At 44.5% G+C, this 23,250-nt stretch overlaps 1 protein-coding gene across 1 annotated transcript in view; it reads left to right on the forward strand.

Annotated features, from left to right (window-relative positions):
• LOC146359857 (cation channel sperm-associated auxiliary subunit epsilon-like) overlaps positions 1-23,250 on the forward strand; it is a 207,030-nt gene that overhangs the window by 42,685 nt on the left and 141,095 nt on the right. Inside the window, exons 5-8 of the mRNA XM_084828255.1 lie at positions 1,228-1,310; positions 10,908-10,932; positions 15,606-15,683; positions 23,103-23,206. Coding sequence (XP_084684381.1) covers positions 1,228-1,310; positions 10,908-10,932; positions 15,606-15,683; positions 23,103-23,206 — 290 coding nt within the window. The remainder of the gene's footprint in view (positions 1-1,227; positions 1,311-10,907; positions 10,933-15,605; positions 15,684-23,102; positions 23,207-23,250) is intronic.

Below are 23,250 nucleotides of genomic sequence, written 5' to 3' on the forward strand. Positions count from 1 at the left end.
GTGTAGAGTTATTGTGTGCCTCAACCCTCACACTGACTTTGGGTAGGCTAGCCCTGCCCAGGGGTGTGCCTTTCACCATGACCCCGGTCAAGGAGCGTTTCCTGTGTGTTTCCCATCCCTGCACAAACCAGTTAGTGTCTACTCAGAAGTAACTCCCATTGTGCTCAGTGAGGCTTCTCCCCTGAATTGAGATCCTGTGGGTTAAAATGAGGGCTGGTTTCCATCTTTGTGTTTACTGCTTTTCCCCCCCACAACAAGCCCGTTAGTGTCTCCTCAGAAGCAACTCCCATTGTGCTGAATGAGGCTTGCCCTCTGACTGCCGGCATTAGTACTTACAGAGATTCGCCTCAATTGAAATGGCACAATTTAAAGCCCGGTTCCCTAAGTGCTGTGAAGCACGATCTCAAGGCTCCAATTCTCCATTGTTTGCTTTATTGCCTTAGGAAGTAACTAATTCACAGCTTTGTTATAGAGATCCTGTGTAGTATCAGTTTGGTTAGAAAGGGGGCTGGTTTCCCATCCCTGTGTTCTCCCCTCCCCCCTTTCGCAGCATAAGCATATGTGTGTCTACTGAGAAGTAATCCCATTGTGTTCAGTGAGGCTTGGGGCTCGTTGGGAGGCTTGTCTTACAAATGTGCCCAAGGGGAAGTGACTACTTTGCACCTTCCTTACGGAGACTGAAGCGGGGCGGGGGGACCTCTCTTTTTGGCTGAGCAGCCCCTGCCACTCAGATGACGTTCACTCCAACACCCCTCCCCCCAGAAGTGAGTTATGTGAAGCCACTTAGAATGGTGCGATATACACCCTTGTGGAGCCCTGCCTGGACCAAAAGCAGCTCCTACAGAAATGCGGGTAAGCCACTCCTCCTTTCTTCTTCCGTTGTTGTGGAAACAGGGCCCTGGTCAAAATGTTTTCATTTCAGGCACCATTTGACCCATCAAGTTGAGTAGTTTTAATAGGATGATTTCCTGGTTTTTTATGGTTTTAAATGCTACTCCTGTCTCTCTTTTTAAGGTTTCATGGTGGTTTTAATTTTTGTGGGTTTTTTGAATATGTTTAAATTGTTGTAAGCTGCCCTGATCATTGCAATTGCAAAAGAAGAGCAGGGAACATATTTTCTAAATAAATAAAATCCAATTATTTCTAACTATACATGTGAGCCTGTGCAAGCTCTGTTGTATATTATAAAGTTAAAATGAAATAATTAGCATGTTTTCTCCTTTCTAGTCAGCTGATGATGTGGAACGCTTCTTATCTATAATTGCAGATGTGAATTGTTTCATGTGGTATATTAGCAAAGGCGATACCAGGTAAAAAACAACAAATTTTCTCATTTGAGGTGTGTGTGTTTTTGAGGCTGCAATCCTAAAATTCTTTATCACTTATTGTTGAGTGATCATGCCTGCTCAAGAGTAAATCATTTAAGGGTTACATGCTTATGGCATACATTTCAGGTGGCATAACCCCACCCACCCACATACACCCACGCACAAATGGCATTTAGTAGTACGTATAAATTGGAATATGGCTTTTATATTTGGGACTGACTGAAGTAGTTGAAAGAAAAGTTATTACAATGATGTTTTCAGCTCAAAAACTAGATTTTGTCATTAATGCTACTCCTAGCTGATTCTCTGATTATACTATTTCTATCATTCTATCACCAACAGAATTCAGTGAGTGCTTTTAATTAGCACTAGATGTGCATTTTTAGTCATTCTTTCATTTGTAATTCATTTATTTATAAGCCACATTTGTGAGCCATGTCCTCCCAAGGCAGCCAACACAAATAGAAGAATAAAATACAGTGTAATATGACATTATTAATTAAACTCTGAGAGAGCAATCCTATGGCCCCTAGACAGTGACTAGGGGGCCATAGGATAGTTCGGATTTGTGGATCTGAGGTTGGAATCAGCATTCTGACCTCGGATCCAGGAGTCCGAGCTCCCCTCCCCATTGCAGCTGGCAGGGCAAGAACCGTGCTGGCTGCCTGTCCGCATAAGCAACCTCAGAGGGAAGGTAAAGGGGGCATTCCCAAGGGCAGGGAAGGGAGGGCACTAGGGAGGCCAGTTTACGAGAAATCCTCCAGCCTCCCCAGCCACTTTCCCCTCCCTGACACCTCAGCTAGACTGGTGAAAACCTCCGTCTAGCTTAAATGCAGAGTGGGAGGAGCGCAGAGACTGAGATCATCTCTGCCGCTCCTCCCGCTCTGCACTGGATGGCCATAAGTCTCCGCGTTTGGAGGCTTATGGCCATCCCCATAGGATTGTGCCCTAAAAATAAATTAAAAATACAAAAAGAGAGAGGTATTTTGGGGTGGTGGCTCCCAGCTCTGGAATGCTCCCCCAAGGGAAGCTAGCCTGGCACCCATACTACTCTCTTTTCAATGCTAGGCTATGACATTCCTGTTTCCCCAGGTTTTTAGAATCTTTTAAATTCTTTTAAAATATTTTAGTATCCTTGTGTTTTACTATCCTAGTCCCTGCAATGTAGTTTGATCTCATATACCTGATAGTGTATGTTATGCTGTATTGGCTTGTTTATTAGTTTTATATTGTTTTTTTATTGTGATTTTACTTCTAGTATTGTAAAACACCTAGAGAAATTTATTTTGAGGCTTTTAATAAATTTAATGAGTAAATAAGTAAAATGAATATCACAATACATTGAAATATAAACCAATATAAAAACCATTTCCAACCCATAGCAGCAAAACCAATTAGTAGCAGCATATCTAACTAAAAACATCAATTAAAAGCCATTTTAAACAGGTGGAAGTTTATAAGTTGTTTAGATATTTACTTTATGTATTTACTTTAGATATTTTCTGAACAATTCATATTAATTACTTGATAAAATTATTAAAATTCATTTTCAGCTAAATAGAGCCTTTATACTACTTAGGATGAAACATTGTATAACTCCTTAAATATGTAACTATTTTTACTATTTTAGAAAATGTTGATTGTTTATTTACTAGATAAGTTATGGTTTGTTCATTATATATGTCAAGTGGCATTTGATTGCTAACAGAAATTTACACATCTGAAACAGTATGGGCAGTATCTAAGTCAACATTAGCGTTAACATAAAATACGTTGTGATAGTGTAAGCAACTTAATACCAATAGCGTTAGCTATTGGTGTTGCGCTAGAGGCTGTTTATGCTAGCGCAATGTACTTTACTTTAGTGCTGGTGTTGACTTGGATACTGCCCATAAATTATATGCATTTTATTAATTTCGAAAGGTGGATATCTGTTTGCATTTTTCTCTCTCATTCTCCCCCTCAGCCAGTCTTTCTAAGTAGAGAAGGACATCCTAGAATGAGTCGCTCCTTCCATCTTCTTCCAGAGGCCGGACTTATTCAAGTCTTTACAAACTTCTGTGTGGAGGAGCATTCCCCTGTGCTGGTCTAGTAGCTCCAGGGTTGGTAGGTTTTCAACTAGGGGTGGACAACTTGTGGCCCTCCAGATGTTGTTGGACTGCAGCTCACGTAACTCCTCACTATTGGCTATGCTAGCTACAGCTGATGGGAATTGCAGTCCAACAACATCTGGAGGTTGCTCACCCCTGGTTTAAAACATTTATTTATGCAAAATATATAAACCGCCTTTTATCATTGATTTTTAAAGTGGTTTACAAAAAATTAAAACAACCCCATGAAAAGCACACTTTCTCAACAAGCCACAGTAAAGTACATCCATAGTTTTCGACAAATGTGAACCAAATATATGATATTCTGAGCACAGCTTGGAGTAAAGAGTATAAGTGTGTCAATTTCCTACCATTTTGAATTTGCTAGACGTGTCGTAATTTGTATTGGATAGGGTTGAAATTTGCACACTTGTAGATGTCATCAAGTAGATCATGGATGCCAAGTTTCAAGTTAGTAGTTGAACAGGTGTCATTCTTATAAGCAGTAATATATTGAGGCTTTTAATGGTATAATCTTTTTTTTTTTCACATTAACTAAATGGGCCCTCCCATGGCCCTTTAATAACCTGTATTTATTCTTCATGGTCTCTGTGCATCACACATATCAGGGGCGGGGGGTGGGTGGGCTATGTGCCTGTACAGAGTTTCATTTCAGGAAACTTCTATAGTTGAGGTGTTTTAGCTGGAACCCTTCCTCCACCATCCCAGTGCACATGTCCGTAGCGGGTTCCTGCTTCCTCCCTCAGTTCTCTTTTGACCACCATTCTGGTAGCCTCATCTGGGAACTTCTCTTGCATTCAGCTCGTCTGAAAACACTAAAAAGTACTAAAAGGCTGAGGTTTTGTTCTGTCTCTCTCTGTGTCAATATCCTTGGTTTTCTTAATTCTGTGATTGCCCTGATGGACGTACGGTCCTCAAGGTGCCATTTAGAAAGTGTGGCCATTGCAGGAGCACGTTACCACCATTTGACAGACACTCATTGTGTCTTTTTTGCCTTGGGGCTACATCATTGAGGCTTGTCCTCATTGCATTCTCAAAAACTGGCGAAATTGCACAGATCGACTAAAAACGTGCTTTGGAAGAAAGTACTGGATGCAATTGCAGAGCCAACTCCAGTGGCTCAATCACTTAACCACTCCTCTGGGGATATTCCTGCCTCACAGGAGCCTGCTCAAGTGTCCAGGGATGTGTCCCCTCTGCGTTCTACTCAAATGTCACTGAGCATGAGAAAGCCCCCACTCTGGGGAGAACACTGACACTTTCATTGGCCAAAAAGCTAGCTAAAAAGGCCAAGACACTGAAACAGGCAGTAGTATTTTCTTCAGAAATAATGAAGGAGGAGGAGGAGGAGGAGAAGAAGAAGAAGAAGAAGAAGAAACCTCTAAGAGGTTAGCAGGCTCTCCTCGGGGTCAAACCAGACCATGCTCCCCATCTTGGGATTGGTCTAGGTTGCCAGTACTGGTAGTTGCCACTGATGCCCCCATGAGGTCTCAGGATCGACTGGCATCCCTGGTACCGAAGGCAATTCCCACTGCTCCACCAATGCTTCTTTTGTCTATCCCGATGGCCATCTCATCATTGAGATCAGACCCAATTCCGATTACATTGACTTTGGAGGATGAGATCTGGGTCTTCTCCCCACCTGTATCACCCACTCTGTGTTTTCCAGCGGGGAGACAGGTTTTGAGACAGACATCCGGGCTTGCCTGATTCCTTCTTCTTGGTTGCTTCCATCAAGCAGGAACAGCCCCCTAGATTCTATGAGTGACCGTGAGAGCAGTTGAGGTCTCTGGTTTTGGAATGGGGCAGACACTACACCTGGAAGCTACTGTACAGGAGATCCCAAGATTGGGATGATCACCAAGATGATCTCTATGGCCGCCACTGCTACTACCATCATGAGGGCCCATCAGATTGGGAACCCACCCAGTACAGAAGCCATCCGTCAGCTACCATTTCAAGACCTCCTGAGTCACAGGAGACATTCATTGCCCGTCTTTCAATTTCCAGAGAATTGCACAGCCCTCTGGCCCTTCAAATACCTCCACCTCATCTACCTTCAAGGCAGCAAGTGCTACTACCAGCCTCGGTCATGCTACCACCACACCACAGACATTGCAGCGTCTGCAGGAACAGGCTGCTGAGCAGGCTTTTCTCCTGCTGCCTAGGGAAATGTCATCGTTATTGGGCACGGAAGACAATGAGTCTGATTCCACCTTTCTTTTGTTGCACCATTCTTCTTTGTCTTCTCCGGATGTGGAGGTTGGGTCTCAAAACACAATCTTTCCATTGGAGGATCTGGGACAATTCTCAGATGAGAATGGCTCAATCATTGGGACTTGCCACTCAACAAGCAGCACCTATAATACAAGACCCAGTCTTTGATGCCATCAATACAGAACTGTCGAGACCAGTGGCAATGCCTCTGTTACCTGCTTTGCAGGAAGGACCCATTGAACAGTCGTGGAAGGCCTCCTCCACCATTCCACCCACATCTAAGCAACTGGAGGGGATGCAGGAAGTGGATACTGAATTTCTATTTAAGCACCCTGCCCTGAATTTGACTGTAGTCGAAGCAGCTCAAGGAAAGTCTTGCCAAGACTATTCTTCACAGGTAGACAAGGCAGGCTGACATCTTGATTTCCTTGGATGGAGAATATACTCTTCTGCTACTCTCAGCCTGAAAGTGTCCAACTATCAAGTGGCCATGTCTGGCTACCAGATTTTTTTGTGGGACAAGGTAGGGAGGCTGTTCTACCTACTTTCTGAAGACAAGAGAGACTTAGCCTGTGTCTTCCAAAATGAGTCGATGAAGCTTTCAAGGCAGCAGATGAACACCTCCAGGCACCAGGTGGACTGTGATGCCAAACTCCTGGTTAGCTCCATCACGCGCCAATGACATGTGTGGCTTAGATCTGCCAGACTCTCCCAGGAGGCTCGGTGCCAAACAGAGGACCTCCCCTTTGATGGCCAAGATCTCTTCAACACCAAGACTGATGAGGTGTTGGACTCTGTTCAGAAGGGTAGAACCACAGCTTGCAAGATGGGCTCCCAGCAGCAACCACCACTTTCTCAACAAGGCCGTTGATTTAAACTGCTCCATACCAGCCTTCAACCACAGGTGCCCTACAACAAACTTGCCAGCAACCTGCTTAATCGAGAAAGCTCTTCTCTGCATCAAAGTACCATTCTTTCTGCCAAAAGGGTGACAGGGGAAATAAGCAGTGTTTTTTACTATCTTCCCCTTTCTCTTCGTCCAGCTGCTCAGCCCCGCATCTTCAGCACTGTCCTATCCCAATGTCTTTATGCTTGAATCAACATCACCATAGATTCCTGGGTACTTTCCATCATACAGAGGGGCTACAGGATCAAATTCGATGCCCTCCCTCCCCTTGGTACCGTACGAGTAACTGCTCCATCACCGGTTCTCCACCCAGAGGTCAAGGCACTCCTCAGACAGGGAGTCATCATACCTGTTCTGCACTTGCACCTCCACAATGGGTTCTACTCCAGGTATTTCATGGTACTGAAGAAGGATGGAGGGCTCCATCCACTCCTGGACCTCCAGGAGTTGAACCTGTATAACTTGCCCAGGAAGATTCGCATGGTTTCTCTGGCATCTGTCCTCCCTCTTCTCTCCTGAGGAGATTGTTTTGCCTCTATTGACCTAAAGGACCCTACTTTCACATCACCATAGAGGAGTCCTACCAGTGCTATCTTCATTTTGCCATTGGTACCGACACCTACCAATTCAGGGTACTTCCCTTTGGCCTTGCCACTACTCCGGTGGTATTCATCAAGTACATGGTGGTAGTATGTTCCCACCTTCGGGTGCAAGGTGCTGAGGTGTATCATTACATCGACAACTGGTTGTTGTTGGTGTCCACATGGAACCATCTTCTTTGGTCTGTAGAGGTGACCTGCAACCTCCTCCAATGCCTGGGACTTTGCATCAACCTAGAGAAGTCTCAGCTGCAACCACCCAGAGACTTCAATTTATTGGGGCATTTCTGGATTCCTGATCAGGTCGAGCCTTCCTACCCCACAATCAAGTGGACATACTAACTTTTCTGGTGAAAGAACTAATGCTCCAAGAATCTACCTCCGCGTTCACAACCCAGTGCCTACTGGGCCTCATGGCTGCAATGACAACTGTTGTTCATTATGCTTGATTGCATGTAAGACCACTCCAGAATTGGCTCATACGCAATTTCAATACCAAGCAGGATGCTTGCCAGACCAGGCTGCAGCTTCCAGCAGACATCAGAGTCTCTCTTTTATGGTGGATGGTACCAGTCAGCCTAACAGAGGACATGCCATTTTGTCAACCCTCTCCATCCTGAGTGATAAATACTGCTCATAATTTTTCAGTAGTGGGCACCTCATCAGATCAAAATGGTCATGATCCATGTTGCTGGAACAGACAATGTACTGATTGACAAACTCAGTCAGACCAAGCTAACCTCTCACGAATGGGAGCGTGGCAGATCAAGCAAATCTTTCATATTTACATGATCTTACCCCTGCTGCTTGATTAGGAATTCTATAATCAAATGCCTCCAAGAGAATTCTGGAATTAAAAATGAGATTCCAATGCCTAACACCACTCAGCATAGTCTTCTCACCCAAGAGTAATTAAAATGTCTTATCTCTGAGGTTTGCCAGGTGAGAGACAATGGTACCAGGCCATTAGAAATAGATCATTAGACCCTTTTACTGTTTAGAAAGGTATCCAGATAAGGAGGTGTCAGTGTTAAATTTACATTTCCAACTTTCACTTAGTAGAGTCTCGTAAAGTTATTAGATCAGATGGGCCATCAGATAAATGACCAAGTAGCCTCACTGGACACTGTAAAAATATAAGAAAAACAAGCTCACAAGACAGGATGATGTTAAGTAACTATGTTGTGTCAAAAACGTACCTGCAACATGTCAGAGAAAGCTCAAATGTTTAAATAAGTATGTTGGTATGCACATTAATCTCAATAAGAAACTTCAAAATTCAATAATCTTATGAAGATGTATGAAGATTTAGAATAGAAAAGTTATCTTTGGAATTCATGGATAAGAAATATAAACTGTAGTAAAAACTGGACATATTTTATAGCATCCAAAAAGTACATAAAGGAGACTCAGAACACACAACAGTGGAAGCTATCCTTTAGGATCAGCTTTCCCTAATGTGTCACCTGTAGAATCAACCAGATAAGCTTCATATTGATAATCATTGGGAACTAGCACACGTACATGGCTCTGCTTAGAAGCCTTGTTTAAGAATGATGTTAGATGTTTCATGTAATTGAGTGCATGCATTCCTAAGCTCTTGTATTTAGTACTGTTATCCTAATACTTTGTAGTAAAAGACAAATCTTGTCTGAGAGAGCGTTTCTTAAAACTAGAATTCTGTTTTACCCATATCAGAGTAAAGTATTGAACTAGCACTAGATGGTATCTGGTTGTAAGAGAAATCTGACGATATACACAGTAGACTAGTGATCAGTGGTTGCCAACATACTGACAATATCGTTTGAGAAAATCTCTGATCCAGTGCATATGCCACAGAAGATGAACTCTGTTTCAGTGCTGGGGCATGCTGGAGCTGGACCTTTTAGCCACATGGGACAATGCCATTTGCTTGATCTTTTGCAGTCAAGCAGGCCACAGTATGGACTCACAGGGAGATGCTTTTGTTCTCAAGTGGACAGGAGCTCTGTTCTACCTCTTCTCTCCTTTTCCCCTAATCACCAAGGTCCTGGCAAATATTGGGATAGACAGTACCAAGTGCATACTTCTAACTGTGGTGGCCTCGCCAGCCTTGGTTTTCCGTGCTGCTCAGAATGGCCCAAGGTGATACCATTGTCTCCTCTCCTGTCGCATCTGTCCCTTCTCACTAGGGAGAATGGCAGGATCTGGCACCTGGACTTGGCAACTCTCCACATGACAGCGTGGAAGATTGAGTGACAGATGCTGAGCTGGTCCCAGCAGCGATACCGTGGAACCTTGCTGCTGCTCGCAAGCCCTGTACACAACATTCCTACTTAAGGAAATGGACTGCTTTCTCTGCCTTGGCCTGTGCTCAGGGTTTTCATCCGCTCCGGTGCTCCTAGCAACAAGTTTGCCAGTTCCTCCTCTCCCTCTTTGAGAAAGGACTCAAGCTGTCTTCTTTAAAAGTCCACTTCTCTGTTGTCTCTGCATTTCACCCTCCCATTGAGGGATTGTCTGTGTTTTCGCATCTGACAGTGAATAACTTTTTGAAAGCGATCAGGAATTTAGCATCGCCACTTCACTCTATGGTACCAAGCTGGAGTCTTTCTGTGGTGTTAAAAGCACCCTCATCCAACCCCACTGAGCCACTGGCGACTATGGATTTACACCTTCGTTCTTGGAAGGTGGCATTTTTGGTGGCTGTTACATCTCCACACTGTGTCAATTAACTCTGTGCACTCAGAGTAGACCAGCCTTACCTTACCTTTCATCGAGATAACATGGTTCTCAGACCTGAGCCTACTTTTCTGCCTAAAGTGGTGTTGGACTTTTGGTTAAATCAGGACATTATTCTGCCTGCTTTCTTTGCCTCCCCTTCTACACCTCTGGAGTCAACCTTGCTTACGCTTGATGTTTACCAAGCTTTGGCCTTTTACAAGTTGAAGACTGAACAGTTTCAACTTTTATTTGCTATGGTGGCAAATGCAACGGTCAACCTCTTTCAGCTCAGTGCTTCACTTCCTGGGTCTTCAAGACCATCAAGCTATCGTATGAGCTGGCTGGACTCAAACTGTCTGCCCCAGTCTGAGCTTATTCTACTCATGCAGTAGTGACATTGGTCAAATTTGAGGGAGGGTTGCTATCCCTGAACAGTGCTGTGTGGCAACCTGGTGAACACTGTCTACATTCATTCATATTATAGACTGGATGTTTGGGCTAGAGCTGGTTATACTTTTGGTCTTCCTGTCCTTTCCTCCATTTCATAATAGGACAGTGACCCACCACTTTGTAAATTAGCTTGCTACTCACCCATACATGTGATTCACAGAGACCATGTAGAAGAAAGACAGGTCGCTTACCTGTAACTGTAGTTCTTCAAGTGGTCATCTGTTCATTCACACAACCCACCTGCCATCCCCTTTTCGGTATCATATTCAAATTCAATGTTGAGTACCAAAGCTATTGCTTTTCTTTCCGAGGCTACAGTATTGGCTTCAAGGATCTGCGGGAATAAGCTGGAACCCCTTAGGGATATGCACGCTGGGACAGTGGGGGAAGGATTCCCACCAAAACTCCTCAGCTACAGAGGTTTCCCAAATCAAGGCTCTGTGCAGGTGCAGAGCCCCCCCCCCCCCGTGTGAGTGCCCAGGTGACCACTCGAAGAACTACAGTTACAGGTAAGCAACCTGTCTTTTTAAAAGTTGTTTTTTTGCAGGATCTTTTATTCCTACTAAAATGAATATTTAACTTTTTGTTTGTTTAGGTTGTCAATGGAGAATCTAAACCAGGTAAATATTTTGCTTATATATTGCATGTATCCTTATAAACTAAGACTATGAGCCCAAGACCCATTTCTTTTTACATAAATCCAATGACAATCAGTGTCTTTCTGAGTAGACAGCTGCATACAGATATCAAATTCTCCAAACTATTGTTTGGAGGTTCAAGAATGAACCCTGTCCCCACACACTCACTTTCTGCCTCTCTTTGTGTGCTTAATTTAATAGAATATTTCCAGATTTAACTGAACCACAGTTTATTGTTAAGTCTGAACTGGTTCAAGCAAGTCCTCGAAACCATAACTGTAAACCAGAATCATAGAATAGTAGGGTTGGAAGGGGCCTACAAGGCCATCGAGTCCAACCCCCTGCTCAGTGCAGGAATCCAAGTCAGAGCATCCCTGACAGATGGCTGTCCAGCCTCGTCTTGAATGCCTCCAGTGTGGGAGAGCCCACCACCTCCCTAGGTAATTGGTTCCATTGTCATATTGCTCTAACAGTCAGGAAGTTTTTCCTGATGTTCAGCCGGAATCTGGCTTCCTGTCACTTGAGCCCATTATTCCGTGTCCTGCACTCTGGGATGATGGAGAAGAGATCCTGGCCTTCCTCTCTGTGGCAACCTTTCAAGTACTTGAAGAGTGCTGTCATATCTCCCCTCGGTCTTCCCTTCTCAAGGCTAAACATGCCCAGTTCTTTCAGTCTCTCTTCACAGGGCTTTGTTTCCAGTCCCCTGATCATCTTTGTTGCCCTCCTCTGAACACTCTCCAATTTATCTGCATCCTTCTTAAAGTGTGGTGCCCAGAACTGGACACAGTACTCCAGATGAGGCCTAACCAGTGCTGAGTAGAGGGGAACTAGTACTTCCCGGGATTTGGAAGCTATGCTTCTATGAATGCAGCCCAAAAGAGCACTGGCCTTTTTTGCAGCTACATCACATTGTTGGCTCATATTCAGCTTGTGATCGACAACAATTCCAAGATCCTTCTCGCTTGTAGTGTGGTTGAGCCACGTATCCCCCATCTTGTAACTGTGCATTTGGTTTCTTTTTCCTAGGTGCAGAACTTGGCATTTATCCCTATTAACTGTCATTCTGTTGTTTTCTGCCCAGAGCTTCAGTCTATCAAGATCATTTGAATTTTGTTTCTGTCTTCCAAAGTATTCGCTATTCCGCCCAATTTTGTGTCATCTGCAAATTTGATCAGCATTCCCTGCACCTCCTCCTCCAAGTCATTAATAAAAAGGTTGAAGAGCACTGGGGCCAGGACTGAGCCTGGCAGTACCCCACTGGTTACCTCTCCCCAGTTTGAGAAGGTCCAGTTGATAAGCACTCTTTGAGTATTCTGTAGCCAATTGTGGATCCACCTGATCATTGTTTCATCTAGCCCACTTTGAGCTAGTTTGCTCATCGGGATATCATGGGGCACTTGGTCGAAAGCTTTGATAAAGTTGAGGTATATGATGTCTACAGCATTCCCATAGTCCACAAGGGAGGTTACCTGATCAAAAAATGAGATCAGATTTGTCTGGCAGGATTTGTTGTTGACAAATCCATGTTGGCTTCGAGTAATCACGGCATTGTTTTCAAGGTGCTTACAGATGGATTGCTTTATCATCTGCTCCAGAATTTTCCCAGGGATTGATGTCAGACTGACTGGTCTGTAGTTCCCAGGTTCCTCCTTTTTTACCCTTTTTGAAGATAGGGACAACATTAGCCCTCCTCCAGTCATCTGGCACTTCCCCCGTCCTCCATGATTGCTCAAAGGTAATAGACAGCGGTTCTGAGAGTTCTTCTGCCAGTTCCTTTATTACTCTAGGGTACAGTTCATCTGGCCCTGGAGATCTGAACTCATTCAAAGTAATTAGGAGTTCCTTGACCATATGCCTATCGATCTCAAGCTGCAATCCTGCCCCTTCTGCCTGTACTTCGCCTTTGCCGGGGGGTCATAGACCCTCTTTTGAGAGAAGACTGAGCCAAAGAGGAATTGAGCACTTCTGCCTTTTCTTTGTCATCTGTTATCATTTTGCCATCCTTATTTAATAGCTGAACCACCATTTCTTTCCTCTGTCTTTTACTGTGCACATTTCTGAAGAAAGCCTTTTTGTTGCTTTTAGCATCCCTCCCTAACCTCAGCTCGTTCTCAGCTTGAGCCTTCCTGACGCCATCCCTGCAATTCTGTGCTACCTGCCTGTACTCTTCCTTTGTTACTTGGCCTTCTTTCCACTTCCTATATGTGTCCTTTTTTGTTTTCAGGTCATCTCTAAGCTTTTTGTGAAGCCACATTGGCTTCTTCTGTTGTCTTCCACCTTTTCTTCTTGTTGGAATTGTTTGTAATTATGCCTTGAGAATTTCCTTTTTTAAAAGCTCCCACCCACCTTGGACTCCTTTTCTCGTTAGAGTTGCTTGCCATGGGACCTTACTGATCATTGTTCTGAGTTTATTAAAATCAGCTTTCCTAAAATCCAGGGTACGCGTTTGACTACACTCGGTTTTTGCTTCCCTTAGAACCAAGAACTCAAGTACAACTTGGTCAAAATGTAGTTTGCAATCATGGTTTGGAGGGCTTGCTTAAATTATAGTTTGCCAGTTCAGACTTAAAAGTAAATAGTGGTTGGATCAAAGTAGGAAATATGCTATAATGCTGAGCACATGAGAGGAAGGAGCTCACCAGGCTCATTTCTTATCCTCCCAACAATCATTTAGACCACACGTGGAAACCTATAGGCTGGCCCTGTGGCCCACCAGTGCACTAGTGCCTCCCCCAGTCTCTCCAGTCCCATCCCGCCAACCAATGACAACAGATCAGAGAGTAGAAAGGGCATTGTATCCTGCCATTCAAAGGACTAGAGCATCTTTTGCCATTCTAGCCCACTGTACTCCATAGTTTTTCTCTCAAGAATAAGATCTTTGAGAAATAAGAAAACCAAGTGTCAAAAGACTAGCCCTCTGTGCTCTGTGGCTTCTCTCTGAAGAATCTCAGAATCCACATAGTAAGGTACCCTAGGGCAGCTCCCTGTCTTCTCAAGCAGAGGAGCAGCTTCCCCACCCAAAAAGGGGAAGTCATGGAAGGAGGACAGGTTTAAACGGTAAAAAGGAATAGGGAAGTGAGTAAGAAGAAGGCTGTGTGTGTCTGAGAGAGAGAGTGAGAGAGAGAGAGAGAGAGAGAGAGAGTCTGTGAGAGAGGAGTATGGGAGGAAGGCTGTGTGTGTATGAGAGAGGGGAGGTTATCCTAAGCCCTCCCCACCACCATCTCTGATCACACGCACCGCTGTCATGCAGCCCTCAACCTACCACCCACTACTATACATGGCACTCAGGAACAAAAAGGTCACCACTGCTGGTTTAGAGAATCAGAGTATGTGACATCAGAATGCAGCCAGTGTGTTTTGGTTAAAGGAACTTAAACAGTAATGAGATATAATACTTCTTAGTTCTTCAAACCAGTGGCTTAATTCAGACAAGTCCCAAAAGAAGAAGTGCAATATATAAAAAATTATTTCAAAATTATAACATAATTTTATCTCAGTATTATCTTTGAGTCTTGTTTTTGTATTTTGTTTTTAAATACTGTGATTATATCAGGTTTTTTATGTCAGTGCCTTTGGTCAATGCAAATAAGCTTGATCTTGATTGCTAAGTATTTACAAGTAGGACCTGCAACAACATTTATTTTATTTGTTTATCAGTTATATTTGCATCCCTTTCCACCAAATGCTGCAATAAAACAATAAAATACAAAGTAAGAAACATAAAAACAAGGCAGGTCCCAAGTGTCCTCTCCTACACTGTGGAGTGGAGGTCAGCCAGCTTCCTGGTCTACCAGAGAGCTGGGGGCAGTGAAGTAGGTAGGACAATGATTAGAATACAGTTGGCACAAGTCTCATAGTGATTATGACCAAACACAAGAAAGAGCACATTATTAGGCCTAATTTGTGGTGAAATTATCTTACTCCTACTACAAATAGACCTTCCAAGGGATTCCTTAGAACTCCTGGATGCCCTCTGAGGGTAAAGCTGTTCATATTCACTCTGACCTTGACACCACAATCAGTGCAGTTCCTATGGAGGAATCCAGAACACCATCTAGGCCGGTTATATGGATCATTTTCAGTTGGTACGGACTGAGGATGTGGACAAGGTACTTGGAGGGGTTTGGCCAACTACCTGTATCAGTGATCCTTGCCTTTCTTGGCTAATTACAGAGAGCCAGAGAGGACTGGGCGAGTGCTGGGTGACTATTGCCTCCCTGTGAGAAGGAGTGGTCCCAGCTGCCTTGAAGAAGGCCATTGCGTGATCAGTCTTTAATAAAACCTCTCTGGATCTGGAAGATAGTAACAACCATTGTCCAATTGCAAATATCACCTTCTTAGTCAAGGTTCTTAAGAAGGTGGTGGTATTCGGACTCCAGGTGCTTTGGGATGACACTTATTATCTAAACTCAGTTCAGTCTCAGTTCAATCTGGGATCAGCACTGAAACAGCTTTTGCTTGCCCTGATGGATGTTAGGAGAGAGATGGGAACAGGGGTGCAACTTTCTCCTTGACCTCTTAGCTTCATTTGATACCATTGGCCAAGGTATCTTATTGGATACCTGCAGGTATCCAGTAAGGTTCTGGCTCTGTGGCTTGTGTATGGGGGACATGGTGATAATAGTGGACATCTTTTTTTCTTTTTTCTTTGTTAGCTCATAAACGTATGGATATTTGATCCTGAAAATGCAGATGACTCTGAACTGAACTACACTGCAACTTCCCCACCAATAGTATGTATTTTTCCCTTTTTATAAAACATCTGTCAGGGTGGAAACTGAGCCGATAGAACCACAGAGCAGTTCTGATTCTGAGGAAGAACAGCAATCCGTGGGAGAGGAGCGTGCTCATCTCTCACAGGCACAGCAGCTGGCAGAGATTCCTCCTGCCAGCATTCCTGAGATAGTGAACCTGGCAGTGAGAGAGTGTGGGAGGGGTGCTTGCTGGACGCTTGACGCAGGGAGCGACAACAGCTGGAGGGCGTGGAAAGGAGGCATAGCGCTCGTTTGGCGCGCAAGCAACGGTCGCATCCCGAGGACCCAAGGGAAAGAGGGAGGATCTCTCCCTAACCCATAAGTTCAGGGTCTTCCCGTGATTCTCCTTCAAACGGGGACCAACTGCCTAACCTGGAGCATAGGCTACTCTGCTGTTCCTTGCTTAGCCGCTGGTGATTAGCATCTGAAAGAGTCATTAAGTTGTAAAAGGATTAAAGCCTTGAAAAGAATCCTTTTGTCTGTGTCTTGAGTTAGCTATTGGAGTAGACTGAAAGAGGCCGCCAGTACCCTCCTGACAACATCTTTATAGTGCAGATTATATACCAAATGTGGTGATGAGCCTTTGTGACAGGGAAACCTCGAGCCTTTTGAACTGGCCTCTGGTGTCCTCCCCTCCCCCACTTAGCCATTAAGTTTGGGGGCGGGGAAGGTCCCATTCACATTTCCTAAGCCTAATTGCTGCACAGGGGAGATTTTCAGCAGGTGGCAGCTGGGGAGAGAACAATTAATCCTCTACTCTCTATGTGGTGACAGTCTTGAAAATTGCCACCACCCACCCCACCCACGGCAGTTCAGCTTAGAAAAAAGGTTACTTTCACATGAATAAGATCTTTGCAGTATGTTTAACTGCCATGGGAGGGGGTGGGGAGAGAGAGAGTGTGTGGATAGACAGATGAGCGTGAATGGGGGGGGAGGCGGGGGGATGGATGTATTTGTGTAAATGGGCTCCATAGACTGCAGGTTTCCCAATCCTGTCCTTACCCAATTTGGGAATGTGGCCTTCGTGTCTAGTGCAACTTGGTTCTTGCAACATGTATTTGATGCAACTTTTTTTTAAAATACTTTTTATTCTATTTTTTATCTTTATAAATGAAATAAACAGTACCAACAACCTAATCAGTAGCTACAATTTCCCAACTATACAGTATTCTTAGGAGGACACAGCAATAGCGAAAGAGAGGGGGGGAAAGCAAGAAAAAAGAAAACAGGAGAAGGAGAAGCATGAAATATATATATATATACACACACACACACACACACACATATATATATATATATATACACACACATACACACACACACACACACATACATATATATGTATATATATATTAAAAGGATTAAATTTAAACTCCGTTACACAGAAACTTCAAATCCCATTCTACTTAAAAATTATACCCATAACATTGGCAATATTACAATTCAATACAGCATAAATAATCAACCTTACATTTCAATATCATATCATGAGTCTTATAGCAAGGAAGTAGGCCTACAGTTCATTTCCAGTAACCTTATATTGCCCTTCAGCTAACATAGTAAATAGTAAAGCTTAACAATTTAACCAGCCAAAAAACTTACTAACCAGTCTGATAATAATGATAATAATAGTAATAAAAAAGGAAGGAGATTAAAAAGGATAAATAATGATAATAACAAACCACTAATAAATTTTATAATGTTATATAATAATAAAGCTTGAAAGGAACCTCACAACAATCACTAATGTATTTTGTACTAGATATATAAGTGAGTGTGCACATTTCTATAAACCGTCAAACAGTAAATTTAAGTACAGTGTATCATATCCATTTTAAAAAGAAAGGATTTAAAGAAAATAGAGGGGAAAAAATGAGAGAAGAAAAAAAGGATGGATATATATATGAGCAATTATCTCTGGCCTAGCCTGAATCTTACGGACTAAACATAGCCAGTTAACAAAACATGCTTGTAGATTCCAGTTCATGGGGCTGGAACAGAAATCTCACGTGATTTTCCATTTAGCCACACCTCCGCCATTTCGTGATTTAGAAACTTCTTCATCTGGCCTTGAGAAAAAATGCAAAATGTAGCAGGATATTTTAAGTGATATTGTAAGTTCATTTGTTTTGCCAAATTTTTCACCTTGCTAAATTGCCTTCTTTTATCAGCAACTTATTTGGTGTAATCCGGAAATAGCATAACTTTATCTTGTTTCCAAAAAAGATTTCTGCCCTCTTTTGCCAAATGCAGGATATAATTTTTTGTGGAGATTCTTGCAAATTGGACTATAATCGTATAACCAGCCCCTTTGGCATTTGACACACAGAATGCCTGCTCAATATCAAATGAATGATCAGATGGCACAGGGAGTATCTCATTCAAAAGCTTATCTACAAAAGTAGACAAATTTACATCAGTAGGTAAATCCTTAATACCAATGATACGTACATTTGCCCTGCATGCAAAAGCCTCCAGTTGAGAAATTCTGACAGAAAAATTGTTGAAAAAAGCTTGTGTCATAGTCTCATTCCCTGCCACCCAATCTTGCAGCTCATTAACCTTCGCCTCCATTTTTTGCCAAGAAGCGTGGATTAACTCCACAGCCCCTTGCAGGGCGGTGATGGAATTTTGAATTGTATCCAACCTCTTAGCCTGTTCAGCAAATTGCAAAGACAAAGTTTTTATCAGAGCAAGTAACTCCCCTGTATCTTCGGTTCTCAGAGCTAAAGTGACTGCCAAAGATCACTATCAGACATTTGATCCTAGCAGGGAAGCCTGGCTCTCAGATAGTTTCTGCACCTCACCAGACACCTCTAAACTGCCCTCTTTAGTTGACAACTAGGTTTGGCGGAGAATTTCTCCCCGAAACTTCGGGGGGCCGAGCGCCAACGTGTTCGGCCCCCCGAACAAGTTTCGGGGAGAAATCCTCCGAACCCCCCCCCGCCCCCCGCACACACACACCCCGGGACAGGACTTACCTTCGCCGAATGTCCCTCCCGGCGGCGGGTCCGGCCGGCGGTTCGGCGGGTGTTCGAGCAGGGCGGGAGCGGCAGCCGGTCTTTCGACCGGCTGCCGCCGCCGCCATTGCAATGAAAGAAAAAGAAAAAAAACGCCCCCTGATAGGCTACGTGACGATTCACGTAGCCTATCACGGCTAGATTTGCAAAGTCAGCTGTGATAGGCTACATCAATCGTCACGTAGCCTATCACGGGTGACTTTAAAAAAAAAAAAAAAGTGTGTACGGATAATGGCGGCCCCCATAGGGAGCCGAAATTCCTGTTCCTTATTTGGTCGCTGTAGTCTACGTAAATGTTTACGTAGACTACGGCGAAAATAAGGGCAACGCCCTTATTATTACTTTTTTTTTTAAAGTCACCCGTGATAGGCTACGTGACGATTGACGTAGCCTATCACGGCTGACTTTGCAAATCTAGCCATGATAGGCTACGTGAATCGTCACGTAGCCTATCAGGGGGCATTTTTTGTTTTTTTTTAAACTTGCGCGTTTGCGGCCGGGCGAGGCGGGAAGCCTCCTCCCCGGCCTGAATTTCGGCCGGGCCGAGGCGGGAAGCCTCCCCCCCCCGGCCGGAACTTAGCGGGGGGAGCAGCGAAGCGCCTCCCCCCCACCGCGAACGTCCTTCGAGGACAGGTAAGTGACTTTCGTCCACCCCTATTGACAACGCAACAAAGAAGCCACGCCTGAAACTCTCTTTCCTGCAGAGACCTCCTTCTGCTGCCCTGTTTCCCTGGAAGACATCCCTCCATCAAGGTCAGGTCTCCCAGCTGTGAAAGATGGGCTGTTTCAGCATCTTATGTCTCTCCCCCACCTGGCTCATAAGCCAGTGGGAGGCCTAATAGAACTGAGTTCTCAGGTGTCTGGCTTCCCATGGCTGGGAGTGACCCTACAGCTTCCCTATCTGACTCAGAATCAGTGTCACAAGCTGTAGCTCCCACAGACTGGGGCATGGTTTCACATCATTTCCCTTTCCATAACAGCCTCCACCTCCCCCCCCCCCCAGTCCTTCAGGCCTGTTTTGGTAGGATAGAGCCTGTGGAAGCAACTGACCAACAGGGGAGCATGGAAATTTGCTGCAGGTTCCTGGCCCATAGCCCTTCCAGTCCAGTAAGTATTGCAATGGCCATGGTGAAAGCGAGAGTCTAAAATCTGGGCTACTTCAAACTTCTCTTCCCCATCATTACTAGTGGTGGAGGAGGATCTATGCCTCTATTGTGATCTCCAGAAACCACTAGTGAAAGCAGGGATCTGTGGAACACTGGGTGAACCCGAACAGTGGGGGGCAAGCACAAAGAAAAGGAAACTGGATTGATCTGTGCTTCAATTTGGTAGGACCCTATTCTGTGTGCATCTAGCTTACAGCTCCCCTTACAGAGGGGAGATATTGGGTAGATAGCCAAACCCAATCCCCTACTTCTAATTCTGTCCCCTCTTGTCAATGTAGAACAGCATTGTCCTAGTAATCCTTCTTGGCCCAATCTAGTTGTTCCTGCAAAAGCTGCTGCATAACCTGCAGTTCCTGAAGAAAGTCCTCCACTTCTGGCATGGTGGCAGGTGCTAGGGTGGAAGAGAAAAACCAGGGATGGTAACTGTAATGGGCAAAAAAAAAAAATGGAGTAGGGTGGAAGAATGGCAAGCATTGTTGCATGCGAATTCAGTGAGAGGAAGCAGCGACAGCCAATTATCCTGTTGGTAATTTATATAACAACAGAGACACTGCTCAAGCATGGCTTTGGTTCTTTCTGTCTGATCATTGGTCTGGGGATGGTGAGCAGATGAAAGACTGAGCTCCACCATCAGGAGTTTAAGCAGTTTTCGCCAAAACCAAGCTGTGAATTGGAGGACCTCTGTTGGAGATGAAGCATCCAGCCAACCTTACAACCAGAAGATGTGCTGGTTAAACAACTTGGATGTTTCTTCGGCAGTGGGTAGACCAGTACGGGGCACTAAGTTTGCTGTCTAGGAAACAGATCCAACACTACCAGAATAGTGGTGTGGCCCTGTGAGGAAGGTAAATCAATGGTAAAGTCTGTGGATAAGAGTTTCCAGGGCCTGGTAGGTGTGGCCAGGGGCTATAATAGTCTAGTGGGCTTCCTAATGGGTTTGTTGGCTTGCTGACAGGTTTCGCAGGATTGCATGTATTTTTCTACATCTCGGTGGATTCAGGGCCACCAAAATTCACCAGTAACAGTATGCTTATATAATCCAAAATGGCCTGCAGTGGACAATCATGATTTTACTGTAATGCTTTGCCCCTCAGGTTCCCAGGTTATATATACAGCAAGAATGACAAAGTAGGCCATCCCACAGAGAGATAGGAGAGTGTTGAGGTAACTCACCCAGCTGTAGCTCCTGAAGCTTGTCACGTACAAGCAGATCTTGTGCCTGTTTTGCTGTTAGGTCTTCCAAGATCAAGGCACAGTTGTTAACGCTAATGTCTCTGGTTGTAAAATTAGTTCTGGGGGGTTCTCTTTCCCCCTGCAATACCATACCTGGGTTTGCAAGGTAAAGCATCTGCCTGTGTATTTAGGGCTCCAAGAATGTACATGATCTTAAAGTGAAAGTGGGAGAAAAAAAAGATCACTGGATTTGGCTTATGATTCTGAGCTGTTTGTAAATATTCCAAGTTTCTATTATCAGTTTGCACTTCCACTGGATGGTTCACCCCAAGAGACTCCATGCTTTGAACGCTGTCTTGATGACCACAAGTTCTACTTCATGGTCTCTCCATTATACATATGGGCTTTGCATCTGCACAGAACCTTAATCGCTGTCTGCCTGAGGGGTGTATGGCCCTGAAAACTCCTTTCAGGAAGTGTGTTCGCTTTGGCAGCAAGTTACCCCCTACAGACAGACATTCCCTATGCCTTTTTTGTTTGGGGGAGGCCCACATAGTGAAAACCTGTATGTATTGCCAAGCATTCACAAAGCACACAAGAAGAAATAGGTCCAACAGGCTGAAGGCAGTACTTTGGAAGAAGGCCCTGGAGGCTGTGGAAGTGCAGAACCCTATGGAGAAGCCTTCGGCAGAGAGTGTAAGGTTGTCATCCCATAAGCCTACTTTGCTGTGTTTGGTGGCTCTAGCCATGGGACGGACTGATCCCCCAACACCAGGGCCACTCGTAAGCCAGTGGGAGGCCTGGTAGAACTGAGTTCTCAGGCGTCTGGCTTCCCATGGATGGATGTGACTCTACAGTAGGGATGTTGGAGAATTCCGCCACAGACTCCAGTGAGGCCGGATTCTTTGGAATCCAGTCCCCCAGAGTCCATGGCAGAACAGGGTAATCCCCACCACCACCCCGCGAAGTCCCCCCCGGAACGGGCCCACGTGGCGGCGGCGGGTCGTCTTCTGGCCGCTGCTAGGCTACTGTGGCCGCAAATGGCGGCTGTTATAGCGGCCGCCATTTGCGTCCCTGCATTAGGTCGTGATAGGCTACATAAATACTTACATAGCCTATCATGGCCTAAGGCACGGACGCAAATGGTGACCGGTGTAGCGGCCACTATGTGTGTCCGCAGCGCGGCAGCAGCAGCTGGAAATTTGGCTGTGGCTGGTGGCTCTGCGGTTTTGCTGCAGAGCCAGCCAGGGAGGATTCCGGGGTGGGGGGCAGATCACCTCCCCCCCTCCCCAGCGGATGCCCCGGACCAGAACTGGGTGAGTAATCCACCCATCCCTACTCTACAGCTTCCCCGTCTGACACAGAATCAGTGTCACAGGCTATAGCTCTCCCCAGACTGGGGCAAGGTCTCACAGCAACTCCATATAAAACCTTCAGAGAAAGAGATGCACCCCACAGATGCCTTTAGTGAGTACATAGCTTGTTTTCTGTACCCTGCCTCTTTCTCCAAAACTGTTTTGTTTCTTTATCTCCAAAACTGCTTCATCTCTCTCTCTCTCTGCCACGCACACCTATTTTCTCCCTCCCCTTAGCTATAAGTGTATGTGTGTGTGTGTATGTGTGTATACAACCTTCTCCAAACTCTGATGGCTTTTTCATCCAAATATTCCAGAGAGACCTCTGTATCAAGAAACAATCTCCCAAACAATCATATCCTTAAAAGAACATCCTCTGGCCACCCTGGACCATTATATTAACATTATTTTGTCAATTCCTAGACTAATCAGGCCTTGTTTTAAGAGCAAACACTAATTATACTAATACAGAGTAATCGGACAGAAATCTCACAATAATAACATATGGCATTTAGTATTAAGTCCTGTTCAACAGTTTTGTTTATACAGTTATTGATGAGTTTATCCCTACTCAGAAGTGTGCTTTAGACTGAAATATATTTACATTTCTAAAAGCTTTTAGAAATTCTTCTATACTTTTGAAAAGACAGTATACTACTAATTGTATTTATTTCACACGAACAGTATTCCAAGAGTCTTAGCAAGCAATTCTGGAATTTGGGACAGACACCTGTAATTACAACATTTTTTGGAAGAAGACAATATCCTGAAATCGCATTTGAAGACGGGTATGTAAATGTCCATTTACATTTTTCAGCATAATTCTGTGCTT

Source organism: Heloderma suspectum, chromosome 1 (assembly GCF_057233095.1).
Source record: "Heloderma suspectum isolate Gila_16-S chromosome 1, 16-S_ref, whole genome shotgun sequence".
NCBI classification, from domain to species: domain Eukaryota; kingdom Metazoa; phylum Chordata; class Lepidosauria; order Squamata; family Helodermatidae; genus Heloderma; species Heloderma suspectum.